The 16,622-nt window shown below is 45.3% G+C and overlaps 1 protein-coding gene across 2 annotated transcripts in view; it reads right to left on the bottom strand.

Annotated features, from left to right (window-relative positions):
- UNC13D (unc-13 homolog D) overlaps positions 1-16,622 on the bottom strand; it is a 2,023,528-nt gene that overhangs the window by 1,378,710 nt on the left and 628,196 nt on the right. For both annotated transcript variants that reach the window (XM_069654742.1, XM_069654741.1), the window contains exon 13: positions 852-955. In XM_069654742.1, coding sequence (XP_069510843.1) covers positions 852-955 — 104 coding nt within the window. The remainder of the gene's footprint in view (positions 1-851; positions 956-16,622) is intronic.

Genomic DNA, 16,622 nt, shown 5'->3' with positions numbered 1-16,622 from the left:
TGGGCTGTGTTTGTACTGGTAGAGGGACTCCCAGACCTCTTTATGCAAACTTACATTAGTTAACCCGAAGATGAAGAAAATCCAAACTCTAAGGCAAGGATATCCTATTTTGTCTCAAAAACTTGGAATAGTATCCCAATGTAATTATGTACAGCGACCCTCCTTGATTGTTTTGCAGAAACTTTGAAAACACATCTTTTTCTGGCCTGCCTAAACATATAGGGTATAGGTCTATGGTGATTTCTTTTTTTAATGCTTTTGTAAGGGTAGTTGGGTTTTGATTATACCTTTTTCGTCGTGTAGTTCATCTCATGTGGATTGCACCCCATTTATTTATTATTATATATAGTTATTCCTTTTTTTGATCAGTGCTCCATTTATCATTGTTGATAAGGCAGTGCAATACAAATGTCCTAAATGAAATAAAATAACATTTTGCACCAAATCAGCGCAGACATGACAGGACTTTAAAGCACTCCATGACACATGATGAACAGAAAGATGGTATATTAGTCAGCTATTTGGGATAGTAGATGCAAAACAAGCACATCCTTGACAATAGTGCAGTTACCTTTGTGTATTGCGGTGTGTATATATATAAGTAAAAATGTTTATACAGCGCTCATTGCGGGCTACATCCAATCAAGGCGATTGGATAATGTGCGTGTTTAAAACTGAAAAATGGTGCTTAGAGGCGATCACTAAAAATTAGAAATATGAACACAGAAAGAGCTCAGACTATAGATTATGACTGTGCCAGTTTGTCATTCATCTTTGCACAAACGTGTCTCTGCCTAAATGTATCTTTGCACATGGCCATAACGCCCCACCAATGCTTTTATAAAACTCACGCCATGCTCTGGTGGAAATCGGATAAGTCCTTCTGGGTTGCATGCAGGAACAGGATGGTGATAGCTGGTTTACTGAGCTCCCCACTCCAAGAGGTGCTACCTGTCTGCAACAAGAATGAACAATCAAGAGACACAACAGAACCATGGAGCAAGAAAAATTCATGAAAGAAATACTGTCAAACATGATATGATTACAACGCGCCTGTACACAAGTGTTTCTAGGCACGACAAGATAAGGGAGGGAACACAGAGGGAGGACAAGACAAGCAATCTTACTAGGCCTTGTGTCATTCAGATCATGCAAGTGTGAGAACGAGAAGTGAAAGGGACGGGAGGAGTGGAGGGGACAGGGAAGGGGAAAATAGGGCAGCAATGCTCTGAGAAAGTGCAGCCAGGGCAGCATGGCTCTGGGTTGTGCAAGGAGAACAAGGGACTGCAGGGTTACAGCTACAGCCCCTAACCCCAGGGTAGGCCCAAAGGCAGTGCAAGTGTGACTGATCAAGAAAGAGCCTGGTACCCAATGAGACTCTGAGTGTAGCCAAGCAACCAGTTGGTAGAGCAGACAGATAGGTCAGGGAGGTCCGCAGGGGAGGGAGAGAGAGAAAGCAGAGCAGAAGAGGAAGGTTTTGAGCTGCTTGCAGAATCTCAGACAGTCAGCTCATGTTTGAGAGGGACAGGGAGGACATTCCAGAGGGAGGCACTTGCAAAGGAGAGAGATCTACCCACCACTCTCTGCCTGGAGAAGCATCTAACCCTTAGAGAGTTGAAGGTAGCTGAGCAAAGGGCTTGAGAAGGAAGGAATTTTGGAAGAGAGCATTGGATGCAGTGCGGGCCCTGGCCCCAGAAGGCCTTGTGGACAATGCAAGGGGTCTTGAACTTGATCCTTGCAGCCACCGGGAGCCAGTGGAGAGATTTGAGGGCTGGAGAGATATGGTCTCTGCGCTTGAGGCCAAGGATAAGTCTCGCAATCCTGTTCTGGATTAGTTGCAGAGGGCAGAGAGTAGAGAAAGACAAAGATTGAAAAAGAGGCTGCTGCAGTAGTCCAGCCTAGCGAGAACCAGGGTTCTGGAGACAGTGAGCTTCTGGGGGAAAGTGAGAAAGGGAAGAGTCCCTTTGAGGAGGTGCAGCTAGTAGTGGGACTTCTTGGCGACGTCCGAGATGTGTGGGGAGAAAGAGAGAGTGGAGTCAAAGATGACACCAAGGTTTTTTGCCTCATAGGAAGGTGAAGGAAGAGGGCCCAAGGCGGACGGCCAAAGTGAGAGGGAAAGCAGGAGCAGGGGTCCCAATGAGAAGGATCTCTGTCATACTGGCATTAAGGCAGAGATTGTTGGAGGCTCATCAAACCTGAATCGCTGATAGGCAGATATGAATGAGCGAGATAGGAGAGGAGGCTGAGGGGAGCTTGAAGCTAAGCCGAGTGTCATCCGCATAACACTGAAAGTTAGAGGAGAAGGTAGAGATAAGGTGGGCCAAATGACCCGGGTAGAGGTTGAAAAACCAGGGTGAGAGGATATGTGTTCTGTGTAACCTGATTACTTATTTTTCCCAACATAAATATTTTATTTGTGTGACCTTATAATAAAGTGTATCTATTTTCAGAATACCAGTGTGGTGTATTTATTTGTGGTGCCTGTTTGGGAGTAATCATACCTCTCTGCCGCCCCCCATCCTCCCTCCTAAAGTTAACCTTGACTGCTCTGCTGAAGCAACCGTTGGATAGTCTGGTCTTTCCTTTAGGGAGACAAACTGTTCCACCATAAGGTTAGACGATTACGCAAGTGGGTTGTGCAAAAACATCCCTCAACTTTCATGATTCTCTACTCACAATATATGCGCCATTTCCACTGTCAATCATGTTACTGATGTTGCAACCATATAATATAGCAACATTTTCACTGTAAATAACTTTTATGACGGGCCCACAATATTTGCAAGGATTGTCAATGTAAATCACTTTCATGTTTGTGCAGCCACAATATATGTACATCCATTCCATGATGCTGTTTTTGCCCCTCCTCCTTTGCCAAACACATGCACCCATCACTTTTTCACACACAGTCAGTCACATTCACAAACACAAAGGCACACATACTCACAGAATCATACATATATTTTTTTATTTGTATTTGGTTTGGAAAACAAACCTTTACAAAAAGTGGACATTATAGATCATCATCATCGCATTTTCTTAAGACATTTCTTGCAAAGTTAAAATATACAATGATCACATTAAATTTATAAAAGGAAAATACAGATTAACATTCGTATTTAAAATATTCAAAAAATAGAATCTAAGTAATTCATCCTAAAATAATATGCATCAGTCAAGTTAGATAACATAGAGTGAATGAAAGACTATAATAAACTCAAAATAATCATAACGATAACAATAACAATATCAGTAGCAATAGCAATTAAAATAAGGAATCAGAACCTAATGACCATGATCACTTTGATGCTCTTAGAAAGCCATATCATAAAGACCAAAGTCTTTTTCACTGCGGGATTTGTTTTTCTTAGACATTTCATATTTATTCGTCCAGCATATTCAAGGAGGAATTTTTTGCATTTCATTCTGAATTTATTAGTTCCAAGAAATGAGTTAGAGCGAGAATTGGAGGCTGATTATTACCCCACATTAATCTGATCCAAAGCAATTCTCAAGAATTCATATTATCACCAAGATGAAAAGGTTCAAAGGTGGAGTCTCTCTTTATATTATAGATCTAAAAAAAACATCTTGATTAGTCGCATTCCAATATTTGGTTCTTTCAAGTGTGTGGTATTGGTTTAATCTGAACCTTAAATATAGGTTGCGTGCCTTTTGACAAGGAAAAAGTTGTAAGTATACCATTCTTGGAGTTCTGTTTGCCAAGAAGCAGGAGTATTCTTGATAGCTCTTATAGGTTCTAATTGAGTCAATTGTATCACGCCAATCGAAGTCAAATAGTTTATGCTTCACATAAACAAGCCGTGAACACAGATCATCGGAATTTGTATCAATTTTATCAAGTAATAAACTCATTGTAGTGGTAAAACGGACCATGGATTCTGGGTATTGATCTTGTATCATTTGTGCAAGGTCTCTATACAGCGAAGTTGCAGGTTGTAGAAGCATTTTGGAGGAGTTTGAGAGAATCCTCCATGAATACCTAGCAGACAAAGAGGAAATCCTCAGCTCATGTCTAAGGATCAAGTTAGCAATAGAGTTTGCTAGATTTAATGTCTTCTTCCAAATGTTTCCTTGAATATGGTTGAGAGTGCTATAAATATTTGTGAGACACATGTCGATCCGAAAAGGATAATGGGTTCAACCTTTAGATTATTAAAGTTGAGTACTGGAAGTAACAAATATTTACAAAGCTTCTTAAATATCACCTTCATCTGGGCGATGAGAGGGCTAATTTTTTGATTGAGCATTGTTTTCCACAAGAGTCTAGAGGAGGTATCACAAAGATTGTAGCCCAAATATCCTGGAGTGATGGAATACGCTCAATAATGTCGTTAATTGACCATTGAAATCTACAAATTTTCTTTTTCCTATTATTAAAGACTACAATCTTGGATTTCATGGCATTTGAGTGAAGGTTTAGTTTTTGTGCATATTGAGAAAAGGCGTACAATTTGGCTTGTAAGCGTAGGTAGTTTTATCGAATAAGATATCGTCGGCAAATGCCAACCATTCGCGTCTCAGTGTTCCAAATTTAACTGGGAAGCTGTCATGGCCACATGCCCCAGAACACAAAAACCACACCATCTAGTGATGGGGGCAATGGGTCACTTGACTCACTTATGTCCCTTTTGGACCCACAAACACAGGGGCCCTGGCTGGACTCAGTCCTGGCGCCTTTGGCGCCAGGCTCATATAGGGATGAGAGCAGGAACACTTTATTTCAGTGCAGGAGTGCTTTTACTTTATTTCAGTGCAGGAGTGCTTTTATTTTACAAGAACTTTCCAGGAGCTGAAAGCCTTTATTCCAGAGAACATCCTCATGTGCTGACTCATCGGGTGTGGCTCCCTAGGCCTGGTCTTCATGTGCTGACTCATCGGGTGTGGCAGGGTGTGGCAGGCTGAACCTGGTGGGCGTGGCTTCAGAAGCTAAGCTATATAAACTGGTCCATCCTTAAGGCTGGTGCTTCGCGTTACTGTGCACTCGCGTGCAACGTGACACTCACCGCCGCTTAGACCAGTTTACTTAACTTTGAAACCAGGCGTTCTCCTGTATACTCACCTCCAGGAAACCGGTGCTTCATCGCTTCATCTACAGACTCATCTCCTGACATCCAGTGATATTGATCCCGATGCCGCAGCACCACACTCCGCATCCACGAACTCAGACCCTGTGAAGAAGAAGAAAGACAAGCTTTGTTCCTCATTCCCTCCGGCTGCCGCCTCGAGCTCTGCAGCTTCTGCCGGGCTGGCAACATCACCTGCAAGGGAAGAAAGCAAAAGAGCAAACAGCAAAAAGTAGAACGGACAGCAATACAAGACAACAAACTTTACAATACAACAAAAACAGACGTGGAAAGACAAAGGCAAACAGGAACACTTACCTGAAGTATAGTGGCTTAGTCGCAGCAGGACTGGACTACCACGTGCAAGGGACCAGTGAAGGAACTTGGTCCAGATCATACAAGTGCCCCTGTCCGAAGCAACAGGACGGAGTGCTCGCCAAAACTAATCAACAGGTGAGCTTTCCAGGGACAGCGCATGCCACGGGTGCCACGGTTTGGGAGAAGGGGTCTGGAAGGAGATCAGGCGCACAGCTGGCATACTCACGCCCCCCTATTCTCCACGCAGGAGCAGTCCTGAGCAGCATCACCTATTACCACCAGTCACCACATAAACACAGAGGGCAAAGTCAGACCCGAGCAACCTCAGCCCGGGAGGGTTGCAACCATTCCCAAATGCCTCCGCAGAGACCAGGTGAGCGTAACAGAACGCAAAGCCTCTTTGAATCTCTGCCTGGGCGTTATGGAAACTTCTGAAACTGACCAGTTGGCCTGATTACTGGGAGAGTTACGGGCTGAAGTTCATGCCTCAAGACAGGAAACCAATGCCCTAAGGAGGGAACTAATTGTGAACCGGGAGCGTACAGATGAACTAGCAAGGCACATGCTCCAGACACAGGCAGGCCAGGTCGCACTGCCGGGGTATGCCCCTCCTGCCGCGCCTCCAGAGCCCACGCCAGTACAGGTGGTTCTTTCAGGGGGGGTTTCCCTGGCCCCACCAGAACGCTTCACAGGCGATCCGAATAAGTATGCCATCTTTATGAATCAATGTCGCCTACATTTCTTGTGCAGACCTGGGGCATTCCCAAACGATCAAGCAAGAGTGGCATTTGTACTCTCATATTTGGGAGGTAGTGCAGCGGACTGGTCAATACCCTTGGTAAACCAGGAAGATCCTTTGCTTCGAGACTTCGGAGGTTTCCAGCGTGAAATGGAGAAACTATTTGCATGTCATACTGAAGGGCGGGCTCTGGACAATGAACTGTTATCGCTACGGCAGGGTAATCAAGACTTACTAACTTATATCACTTCCTTCGATCGTCTGATAGCACAAACTAACTGGCCGGAGGAGAAAAGAACTATGCTCTTTTAGCAAGGCTTCTAAGGGGAACTTAAGGACGTTTACCTCCAGCTCATAGCTGCGGGTGAATTCACCAAGTAAATCCCCCGGAAAGATGTGCTAATTACATCGACCTGACAGTGCAGCTCGATCACGGATTGCAGTATCGGAAGATGGATCGGGCCAAGGCCCGAGGGGCGGTCAGTCTACGTGCGACCCCGTGAGAATCAAACCAAATCACACGATCAGTCCGAGCCAATGCAAATCGGAGGCTTGCGGAGCCCATTCACCAAGGCAGAAAGGGAGAAAAGGAGACAGCAGCAGCTTTGTTTGTACTATGGTAAGGCAGGTCACTATGTCCGAGAATGCCCGGTGAAACCACCCAGGAAAGAAGTTGGAGCAACTGACAAGGGTGAAGAAGAAAAGGACTCGGGGAAACTCCAACGCCCGGCAAGCATAGGGGTCCACTTGTCGAGCGGGGAAAAGGAACCTATACAGACCTCACATCTAGTCATCCCTGTGCTCCTGGTAAACCACAAGCAACCATCAAAAATACATGCCCTGGAGGCATACATTGACAGTGGGGCTGTGGGAAATTACATGGACCAAGATCTGGCTACCCAGATAGGCCTTCCTCTCCGACAGAAGCAGGTTTCGGAAAACGTCACAGCAGTTGATGGATCTCAGCTATCATCCAGCCCAGTGACGCATTACACCGAGAAGGTCACGCTCTGTGTCAGGACGGTGACCAAGAGGACATCACCTTCGATCTCATCGGCGCTCCCCAATTCCAAATGATATTGGGAATGCCCTGGCTGGAGACCCACAATCCCAGGATTGACTAGCGTAAACGAGTTCTGACCTTTCCCCAAGACTGTGCCGACACCTGTTATAGTAAGGGATTCTCATGAAAAGGTCTTACCAACCCAGTTTCGTCGAAGACATAAACCATACTGGGCCTCACCAGTTAACTGCCACCTGAATACCTGGATTACCAAGATGTCTTTCAAAAAGAGCAAGCAAACACCCTACCTCCGCACAGACCGTATGACTGCCAAATTGGTCTGGTACCTGGAGCTCAAGTTCCCTGCAGCCGGTTTTACACCCTAACAGAACAGGAAAACCAGCATCTAAAAACCTACCTCAATCAGTATCTGGCAAATGGCTTCATTCGTTCGTCCAAGTCCCCTGCATCCTCACCCCTCTTTTTTGTGCCTAAAAAGGAGGGAGACCTGAGAGCTTGCATTGACTACAGAGCACTTAACCAGATCACGGTAAAAAAATGGTAGCCGTTATCCCAGTGCTCTTGGATCAAGTCAAAAACACTCAGATATATACAAAACTAGACTTACGAGAGGCCTACCATCTAGTAAGAGTAAAAAAGGAGACAAGTGGAAGACGGCCTTTCGCACGAAATATGGCCTTTATGAATATCAGGTTATGCCCTTTGGTCTATGTAATGCCCCGGCGGCGTTCCAATTTTTCATGAATGACATGCTCCGCGAACTGTTGGACGTCTGCACTCTTGTCTATATTGATGACATTCTTATCTATTCGACCACCAAGGAGGACCACGTCAACCATGTCCGGGCAGTTTTGGAGAAAATGCGGCAACACCGGCTATATGCCAAATTGGAGAAATGCTTCTTTCATGTGAGAGAGGTAGAATTCCTCTGCTTTATTCTCACACCATAGGGCGTATGCATGGACAAGCGCAAGGTAGATGCTATCCTTAACTGGCCCTAACTGACATCCATAAAGGGAGTACAGAGTGTACTCGGGTTCGCCAACTTTTATCGCCGGTTCATTCCCAGGTTCTCCCAGAACGTCCACCCAATCTCCTCTTTACTACGGAAAAATAAACAATTTAATTGGTCTGCAGAGGCAGAGAAAGCCTTCCAGGAGCTAAAACAAGCATTTACCACAGCACCAATTCTACGGCATCCTCGACCAGAACTACCATACGTGGTCGAAACTGATGCTTCCAACATAGCAATGGGAGCAGTTCTGTCACAACGAGACCCCGAAACAGGTCAGTTGCATCCCGTGGCATTCTGGTCTCGCAAGTTTTCAGCCCCGGAATTTAATTATGCAATCACTGATAAAGAACTGCTATCAATTAAGGCAGCGTTCAAAGCCTGGAGACATTATCTTCTTGGATCTAGACATAGAGTCACCGTCGTCACGGATCATCGCAATCTACAATATCTGAAGACCGCTAAAGCGCAATCATCACGCTAACTCCGCTGGGCTGTCTTCTTTGCGGAATACGACTTTGTCATCACCTATAGACTCGGAGTACGCAATGGAAAAGCGGACACCCTGTCTCGCATAAGTGAGGGGGAAGAGGCATTCACTACACCAGATCCCGTGGCCATCATCCCTGAAGGACGAATCCAAGGCATGATTGCCGCAACCACCACTCTAGACAACTTAAAATCTGCCCTGCAACACTTGATGAGTCCACCAGCGCAACAGGAATGGCTAGGGAAGGGAGACGGGCATACGATCGCGGACAACCTACCATACTACCAAGGACGATTGTACATCCAGGATAAGAAATTACAGAATCAAATAATCGCAAACTATCACGATTTATTAGTAGAAGGGCATCCGGGAATAGCCAAAACCCAAGCTAAAATAAAGAAAAATTGCTGGTGGCCAACTTGGCGAAAGGACATTGTCCAGCTCATCGCAACCTGTGGCACCTGTACACAACACAAGTCCCAAAAACAAAGTCCTGCAGGTGCGCAACGTCCTTTAGAAGTACCCCCAGCACCTTGGCATACGCTATCAATAGATTTTATTACAGACCTTCCCTCCTGTAACGGATACAATACCATCTTAGTCGTCGTAGATCTGTTTTCCAAAATGGCCCACTTTATTCCCCTGAAAAGTCTCCCAACTGTTTCTACTCTGGCTACTGTGTTTTTGGAACAGATTGTCCAGCTACACGGGTTCCGATCAATATTGATATCAGACCGAGGAACTCAGTTTGTCTCTGCATTCTGGAAAAGGTGTTGTAAAATTGCCAAAATCGACCTTCGGTTATCTACAAGCCATCACCCCCAAACTGACGGCCAGACCGAACTGACTAACCAGACCCTTGAGCAATACATAAGGTGTATGGTGCAACAAACCAAGGATACCTGAAAGAACATACTTTGGTTAGCAGAATACGCATATAACAACTCTATTCACACCGGTACGGGACAAAGCCCATTCTACATAGTGAACGGTCGACATCCATGGACATCCGTTTTCGACCCACTCGAATCATTAGAAATGCCCGCAGTAGCGACCTTACACAAAACCATCACCCAGGTTTTTAAAGAAGCAGCAGAGCATGAAAGGAACATGTGCGTTCGTCCCAGATATCTGGGACCTTACACTATCAAGGCTGTGATCAACCCTGCGGCCATGAAATTACAATTACCGGCCCACATGCGGATCCACCAAGTGTTTCATGTCTCCCTCCTAAAACCATTGAGGCCAGGTACACGGATCGATACTCCACCGGACCCCCGAAATAGTTGAAGGAGAACCAGAATACGAAGTTAAAAGGATCCTAGACTCTAAGATGGTCCGGTCCAAGTTATTCTACCTTATAGACTGGAAAGGTTTTGGACCCCAAGATCGGACCTGGGAACCCCGTGAGCATGTCCATGCTCCACGATTAATCAGGCACTTCCACCGAAATAACCCCACTAAACCAGGGCCAGGGGGGAAACCACCCATGAGAGGTGCCTTGAGGGGGAGTGCTGTCATGGCCACAGGCCCCAGAACACAAAAATCACACCATCTAGTGATGGGGGCAATGGATCACTTGACTCACGTACGTCCCTTTGGGACCCATAAACACAGGGGCCCTGGCTAGGCTCAGTCCTGGCGCCTTAGGCGCCAGGCTCATATAGAGATGTGAGCAGGAACACTTTATTTCAGTGCAGGAGTGCTTTTATTTTACAAGAACTTTCCAGGAGCTGAAAGCCTTTATTCCAGAGAACATCCTCAGGTGCTGACTCATCGGGTGTGGCTCCCTAGGCCTGGTCTTCATGTGCTGACTCATCGGGGGTGGCAGGGTGTGGCAGGCAGGCTGAACCTGGTGGGCGTGGCTTCAGAAGCTCAGCTATATAAGCTGCTCCATCCTTAAGGCCGGTACTTCGCGTTACTGTGCACTCGTGTGCAACGTGACGCTCACCGCCGCTTGGACCAGTTTACTTACCTTTGAAACCAGGCATTCTCCTGCATACTCATCTCCAGGAAACTGGTGCTTCATCGCTTCATCTGTAGACTCATCTCCTGATATCCAGTGATCTTGATCCCAACGCCGCAGCACCGCACTCTGCATCCGCGAACTCAGACCCTGTGAAGAAGAAGAAAGACGGCATTTGAACCCTGCACGCTCCCTAGTTAACAATTTACCAGCTACTGTACCGCTGCAGCTTCGTTCCTCATTCCCTCCGGCTACCGCCTCGAGCTTCGCAGCTTCTGCCGGGCCGGCAACATCACCTGCAAGGGAACAAAGCAAAAGAGCAAACATCAAAAGTGGAACGGACAGCAATACAAGACAACAAACTTTACAATACAACAAAAACAGACGAGGAAAGACAAAGGCAAACAGGAACATTTACCTGAAGTACAGTGGCTTAGTCATAGCAGGACTGGACTACCACGTGCAAGGGACCAGTTAAGGAACTCGGTCCAGTTCATACAAGCGCCCCTGCCAGAAGCAGTAGGACGGAGTGCTCCCCAAAACTAATCAACAGGTGAGCTTTCCAGGGATAGCGCAACCCACAGGTAACACAGTTTGGGAGAAGGGGTCTGGAAGGGGATCAGGCGCACAAGCTGGCATACTCATGTCCCCTATTCTCCACGCAGGAGCAGTCCCAAGCAGCATCACCTATTACTACCAGTCACCACATAAGCGTAGAGGGCGAAGTCGGAACTGAGCGACCTCACCCCCGGGAGGGCTGCAACCGAGCCCCAACACCTCCGCAGATACCAGGTGAGCGTAACACCTTGTAAGCAGTGGACTACATAGACAAGCAAACTTCATTTATTCTCCTGATGAAGACGTTGACTAAATCAGTCTTTCACGTCAAAACCGGTTGAGAAACCTAAAAGGGGATGTGATCCTTTTGAATTATTGTGTTTATATCCACCTCTGCGATAGATCAAATGGAGTAATTCTATTGCGTTTTCTAATACAAAAACAATAAGCTTGTTCATGGTGACAAGTTGTATGTCCCACCAATTCATGTTTTACTGTGTTGGTATGCATTTTAGTATCTGTATGATTGACACTGAGTGTAGATTAAGGTATGAATGTTTCACTGTGAATGACAATTATTGGTATGACTTTTACAGCTTTTTAGGTAGTCTTATGTGTCCCTGCTATGCAATATAACTATGAAGTGTATAATAATATGTGAATAATCCACTTTTTTGAAATTTTGTATCATGGTAAATAAATACGTTTTGAAACTATTTTTGTAAAATAAACACGTCCTCTGGACATTTTTGTCAGCATTCGCAGGAAACCGTATAACCAGGGAGAGGGACACCAGCTTCTGTGCGTTACATACAGCCACCGGAATTGAAGGTTGCCAGTTGCACGCTTTTGACTGTCCAAGTGCAGTGAGGAGTCCCCCAACGTCCTCCCTCTTGTCCCCACGATTGAGGCCCAGGAACAGTGAGATCTGCAGGAACTGCCAGGAACAGAAGTCATCAGCTGCCTCTTTTTCTTCATTGTAAGGTACTGTAAAACAAGACTAAGAGTAATTACCTCTCACTGCAAAAGTGCTTGGAACTTTTGCAACTCACAGGCCTAATCAGCTTGTGACCCAACATATGATTCTTCTTTCTACAAACTACTGCTAAGAACTTGTGCAGAGACTTTTCTGTTTAACTACCAGAACCGCTTCATCCTATCCAAGACTTTAGCCTAGCCTTTTGAATTGAATCTTCTGGTGAACTCAAAATATCTACACTGTCTAAGAATAATTGTAACCTTTCATGTTCTAATAACCTTTGCCTTTTACTCCTCTTGAAAAGTATTCTGAAATAGTAGTGAAGTATATTTGTGTGTTATATAATTGCCTCCTTCTTATGAATGTTTTATAACTGACATATACATAAATTAATAAGTATTTATCAAAGAAATCTTGAGTGTAATGGTTTATTTGAACACCTGTGATTGTAGACCTCTGTGTAAGATTATTACTGCTCACATTCCCCTCTTGTGATAAGCCTGGCTGCTCAACACGCTACCATAACTGTATAGTACAGACTTATACCAAAGGTTGGTTTGCTTACACCTGTAGTCATAGTTGTGTGTAGTCGTCCCAGAGGGTACTGCATACAAACGTTGCCTAACATCAGGCGACAGAGGTTGTGCACTTGGACCAGACAGTTCAATTCCCCTCTTCTGGCTCACACACACAAAGCCTCCTTGCCCGCGAATGCCATAGCTTTCCCCGGGAATGGGGTTTCCATATAACGAACAAGCAAATATATTGTGGATCAGCCATCTTAGGGTGCTAGCCAGGTTTAGTAGCCATTTGCGGTAAATGCAAAAGTGCACAACAAAAACAAACAAAAATGGGAAAAATCACACAGCTGCCTCCAGCTTGTCTTAGGTAAATTGTCAAAGTAACCAAAAAGCCACTATATAAACAGTTATAAGGATACAAAGGATCTTAACTGCACTTCACTTTAAGGTGATGTATGCAATTGTAAAAATACAAGCATCCATAAAAAGATAAACAGAGCCTCATTACGCCACCAAACTTTATTACCGTTACCGCCACTTGGTCTGGCGGTGTTACCGCCAGATTATAAGTGGAGGAGGCAGTGTAAGTCCCCATTTTCTTTGAGTCCATATGACTCAATGGGGCCATTTTTGACTCAATGGGGGCATTTTCAGCGGAATTACTGGGGCAGTAATTCTGCCATGATAATTCTGCCGAAAATGGCCAGACGTGGGCAGGTTTACCTCCAGCTCATAGCTGCAGGTGAATTCACCAAGTTTCTGCCTGCATCATAGTTGGGCGTGGCAGTATACGGTAATACTTCTGCATTTAACCCACACTGCTCAACTTGTAACGAGGCCCATAGTCTCTCAGTACTGACAGTCTTAGGGACTAGTCAGTTTCCCCATAAGAATGAGCAAACCAGCCAAGGGAAGTAAAGTAGAAGGCTTTACTAGCCTTCAAAAAGTCAAGACAGGGTTCAAAATAAGCAAAAGAAAGGGGTTTCATAGAAATCTATGGGGGGTAAGGTGCAAACAAAACATATTTCCTAACATCCACTGTAAAATTCTTTGTTTATTTTTCCCTGCACACATCACCTTAATGAGAAGTGCTGTCCCTTTGTGTCCCTATAACTTAGTTTTTTATAACTTTCACGTTATTAACATGATGTGTCCAGGATTAGCTGGTGGCAGCAAATACTTTTCTACCATTTTCATTTTACTGCTTAACGCCAAATAGATCACTGTGTACTCTAAAAAGGCTGTGCCACAAGATTTCTGCATGTCCTTTCACCTTCTCGATGTTTGGATTTTTTTCTGCCCTCACAGGGTTGGGTTTACCATATATGGTAAGCCCTTTCCTGGGTAAAGCTCCAGCTTCACCAGGCAAAGGTGTGGCATGTGTTTGTGGCCAGATGTGGGGATCGGACTGTCTAGACCCAGTCCATATCCATGCCAAGGTTTGCCTGCTGCTGGGAGGATGCGTTGGCCAGAGGCAGTCCAGGATTGGACAGCCCCTGCTGGTTTGAATGTTGAAGATCCTTACCATTGGTGAGCTCAGGGGTGACTCCAGCTTGAATCCTGGGAAAAAGGAGGACTCTGCAGCCATTCAACAGATCTTTGAGCCAATAGCCCTACGAAGAGGATCATACTGCTGAAGACATGGAAATCGCCATTGGAAGTCAGCCAGCGTTGTTTTCCTCAACCGTCCCAGCATTTTGACATTGATACTTGCCAGGGCTGATGCCACAGGACAGCTGCAGAATCGACACTGCTCTACACCCTTCCAAGTTGGAATAGTTCAAAACTACAGCCACAGTGAGGTTAGTGCTTTCCCTCTTTCTACCCGGATGACCACAACACATGGTAGCGACATACTGTGCTCCCAAACAGAGCTACGCAATACACGCTGGTGTATCATTTATAGGAGCAGGCGCATCATGGGTCAACACCAGCTGACAGCCCTCTGCCACAGAACTATTGTATGGTGTGGTGGTCCAGGAGATAGTCCATATGCTGCCTTGGGGCTCAACATCAGGCAAAGGGTGGCACCAAGCCTCTTTGATCACTCCAAACACTTGTGTAAAGGCGCGTTATAAATGACTTATCATATCATATCCAGGACCTCCAGCGACAGACAGGGGAATTCATCAAAGCTACTGCGGATGGTTACTCAGGCCTATCACAGAATATGTATTGGCACTGCCATGCTCAGATAGCTGCTCATAGTACAGCATTATCTCTAGCCTAATCTCATGTCCTGCAATTTGCTGTGATGCCCTCAAAATACGTTTACATGATTCTGCAGTGGGTATAATAAAGTATCCTGGCCAAATGGGAGGCAAAGGTTGCTGTTGTGGCCTATCACTAGACCTCACCTCCTGCGATCCGGTGCAGTGATCTATCAGACAGTTTGATCTCTGAAATACCATGCTGCACTGAGAAGCTGACTAAGCCCCAGCTGTATCTCAAAATATCAGAGAAAAAAGTTCTGGCTGGGCCAGGAATAATGGAGACTGCTGTCTGTTCTTGTTAGAATGAGGCAGAAGTGCTACAGAGAAACGCAGCATCAGGCTCTAGACGCAGTATGTTTGTGCTCACAAGAGGAGACAGCATTAGAGGTTTCTTAGAAGAAAGCTAGTTAGCCATACATACATACATTTCAAAGAATGCAAACAACGAGATAAAAGAGTTGTTCCAAAATTCATGCTGACAATGTACAGAACTGAGGTACTCGGGTAGTCGGGTACCTGAGACCTTCTACAAGTAAGCGCTCAAGGGGAACCAATTCTGTCCAAACTGGTGGGGAGCAAAGACTGAAGCAGAGGGTAAAGAAACGGTTGCAACACTCATTAACCATTTGAGTGCCCTTAGAATGTATATTTTCATCCAAACAGTGGTCTCATTCTGCCTTTAGGACTTTTATACACATCATAATGTATACGTCCTGTGCCAAACACAAGTCCTGGGGAATCCCAGGTATACATATTTCCTTTGTGGCCCATGGGGGAGGGAGGCAGGCAGGCAATCACTCAAAAAAAGTATAGAACTGAGGTACTCGGGTACTCGGGTACCTGAGACCTGCTACAAGTAAGCGCTCAAGGGGAACCAATTCTGTCCAAACTGGTGGGGAGCAAAGACTGAAGCAGAGGGTAAAGAAACGGTTGCAACACTCATGTTGCATTAACCATTTGAGTGCCTTTAGAATGTATATTTACATCCAAACAGTGGTCTCATTCTGCCTTTAGGACTTTTATGCACATCATAATGTATACGCCCTGTGCCAAACACAAGTCCTGGGGAATCCCAGGTATACATATTTCCTTTGTGGCCCATGGGGGAGGGAGGCAGGCAGGCAATCACTCAAAAAAAGTACTGAACTGAGGTACTCAGGTACTCGGGTACCTGAGACCTGCTACAAGTAAGCGCTCAAGGGGAACCAATACTGTCCAAACTGGTGGGGAGCAAAGACTGAAGCAGAGGGTAAAGAAACAGTTGCAACACTCATGTTGCATTAACCATTTGAGTGCCCTTAGAATGTATATTTACATCCAAACAGTGGTCTCATTCTGCCTTTAGGACTTTTATACACATCATAATGTATACGCCCTGTGCCAAACACAAGTCCTGTGGAATCCCAGGTATACATATTTCCTTTGTAGCCCATGGGGGAGGGAGGCAGGCCGGCAATCACTCAAAAAAAGATTACACTGCTGTGAAAGCAGCCCATTCATTGCAGTAGTTGTTAAAAGACTTTCTGTATCTTTGTTCACCTATACAGCAGTAAATATTGCTTTTTATTCCAAGAAATTATGTAGATGCCGATCTAGCTGCTGCTATATGTGGCTTATGGCATATACAAGTGGCAGCGTGTCTTTCTGAATATGTCCTTCTTAGGTCAAACACACTTTTGTGTCCCACGCGAATGAGGATGTAAGACAACTGACAA

Source organism: Ambystoma mexicanum, chromosome 3q (genome assembly GCF_040938575.1).
Source record: "Ambystoma mexicanum isolate Mex_15411 chromosome 3q, UKY_AmexF1_1, whole genome shotgun sequence".
NCBI lineage: Eukaryota > Metazoa > Chordata > Amphibia > Caudata > Ambystomatidae > Ambystoma > Ambystoma mexicanum.
Note: the sequence above shows the minus strand (reverse complement) of the source record. Positions and strands in the feature narration are given on the sequence as shown.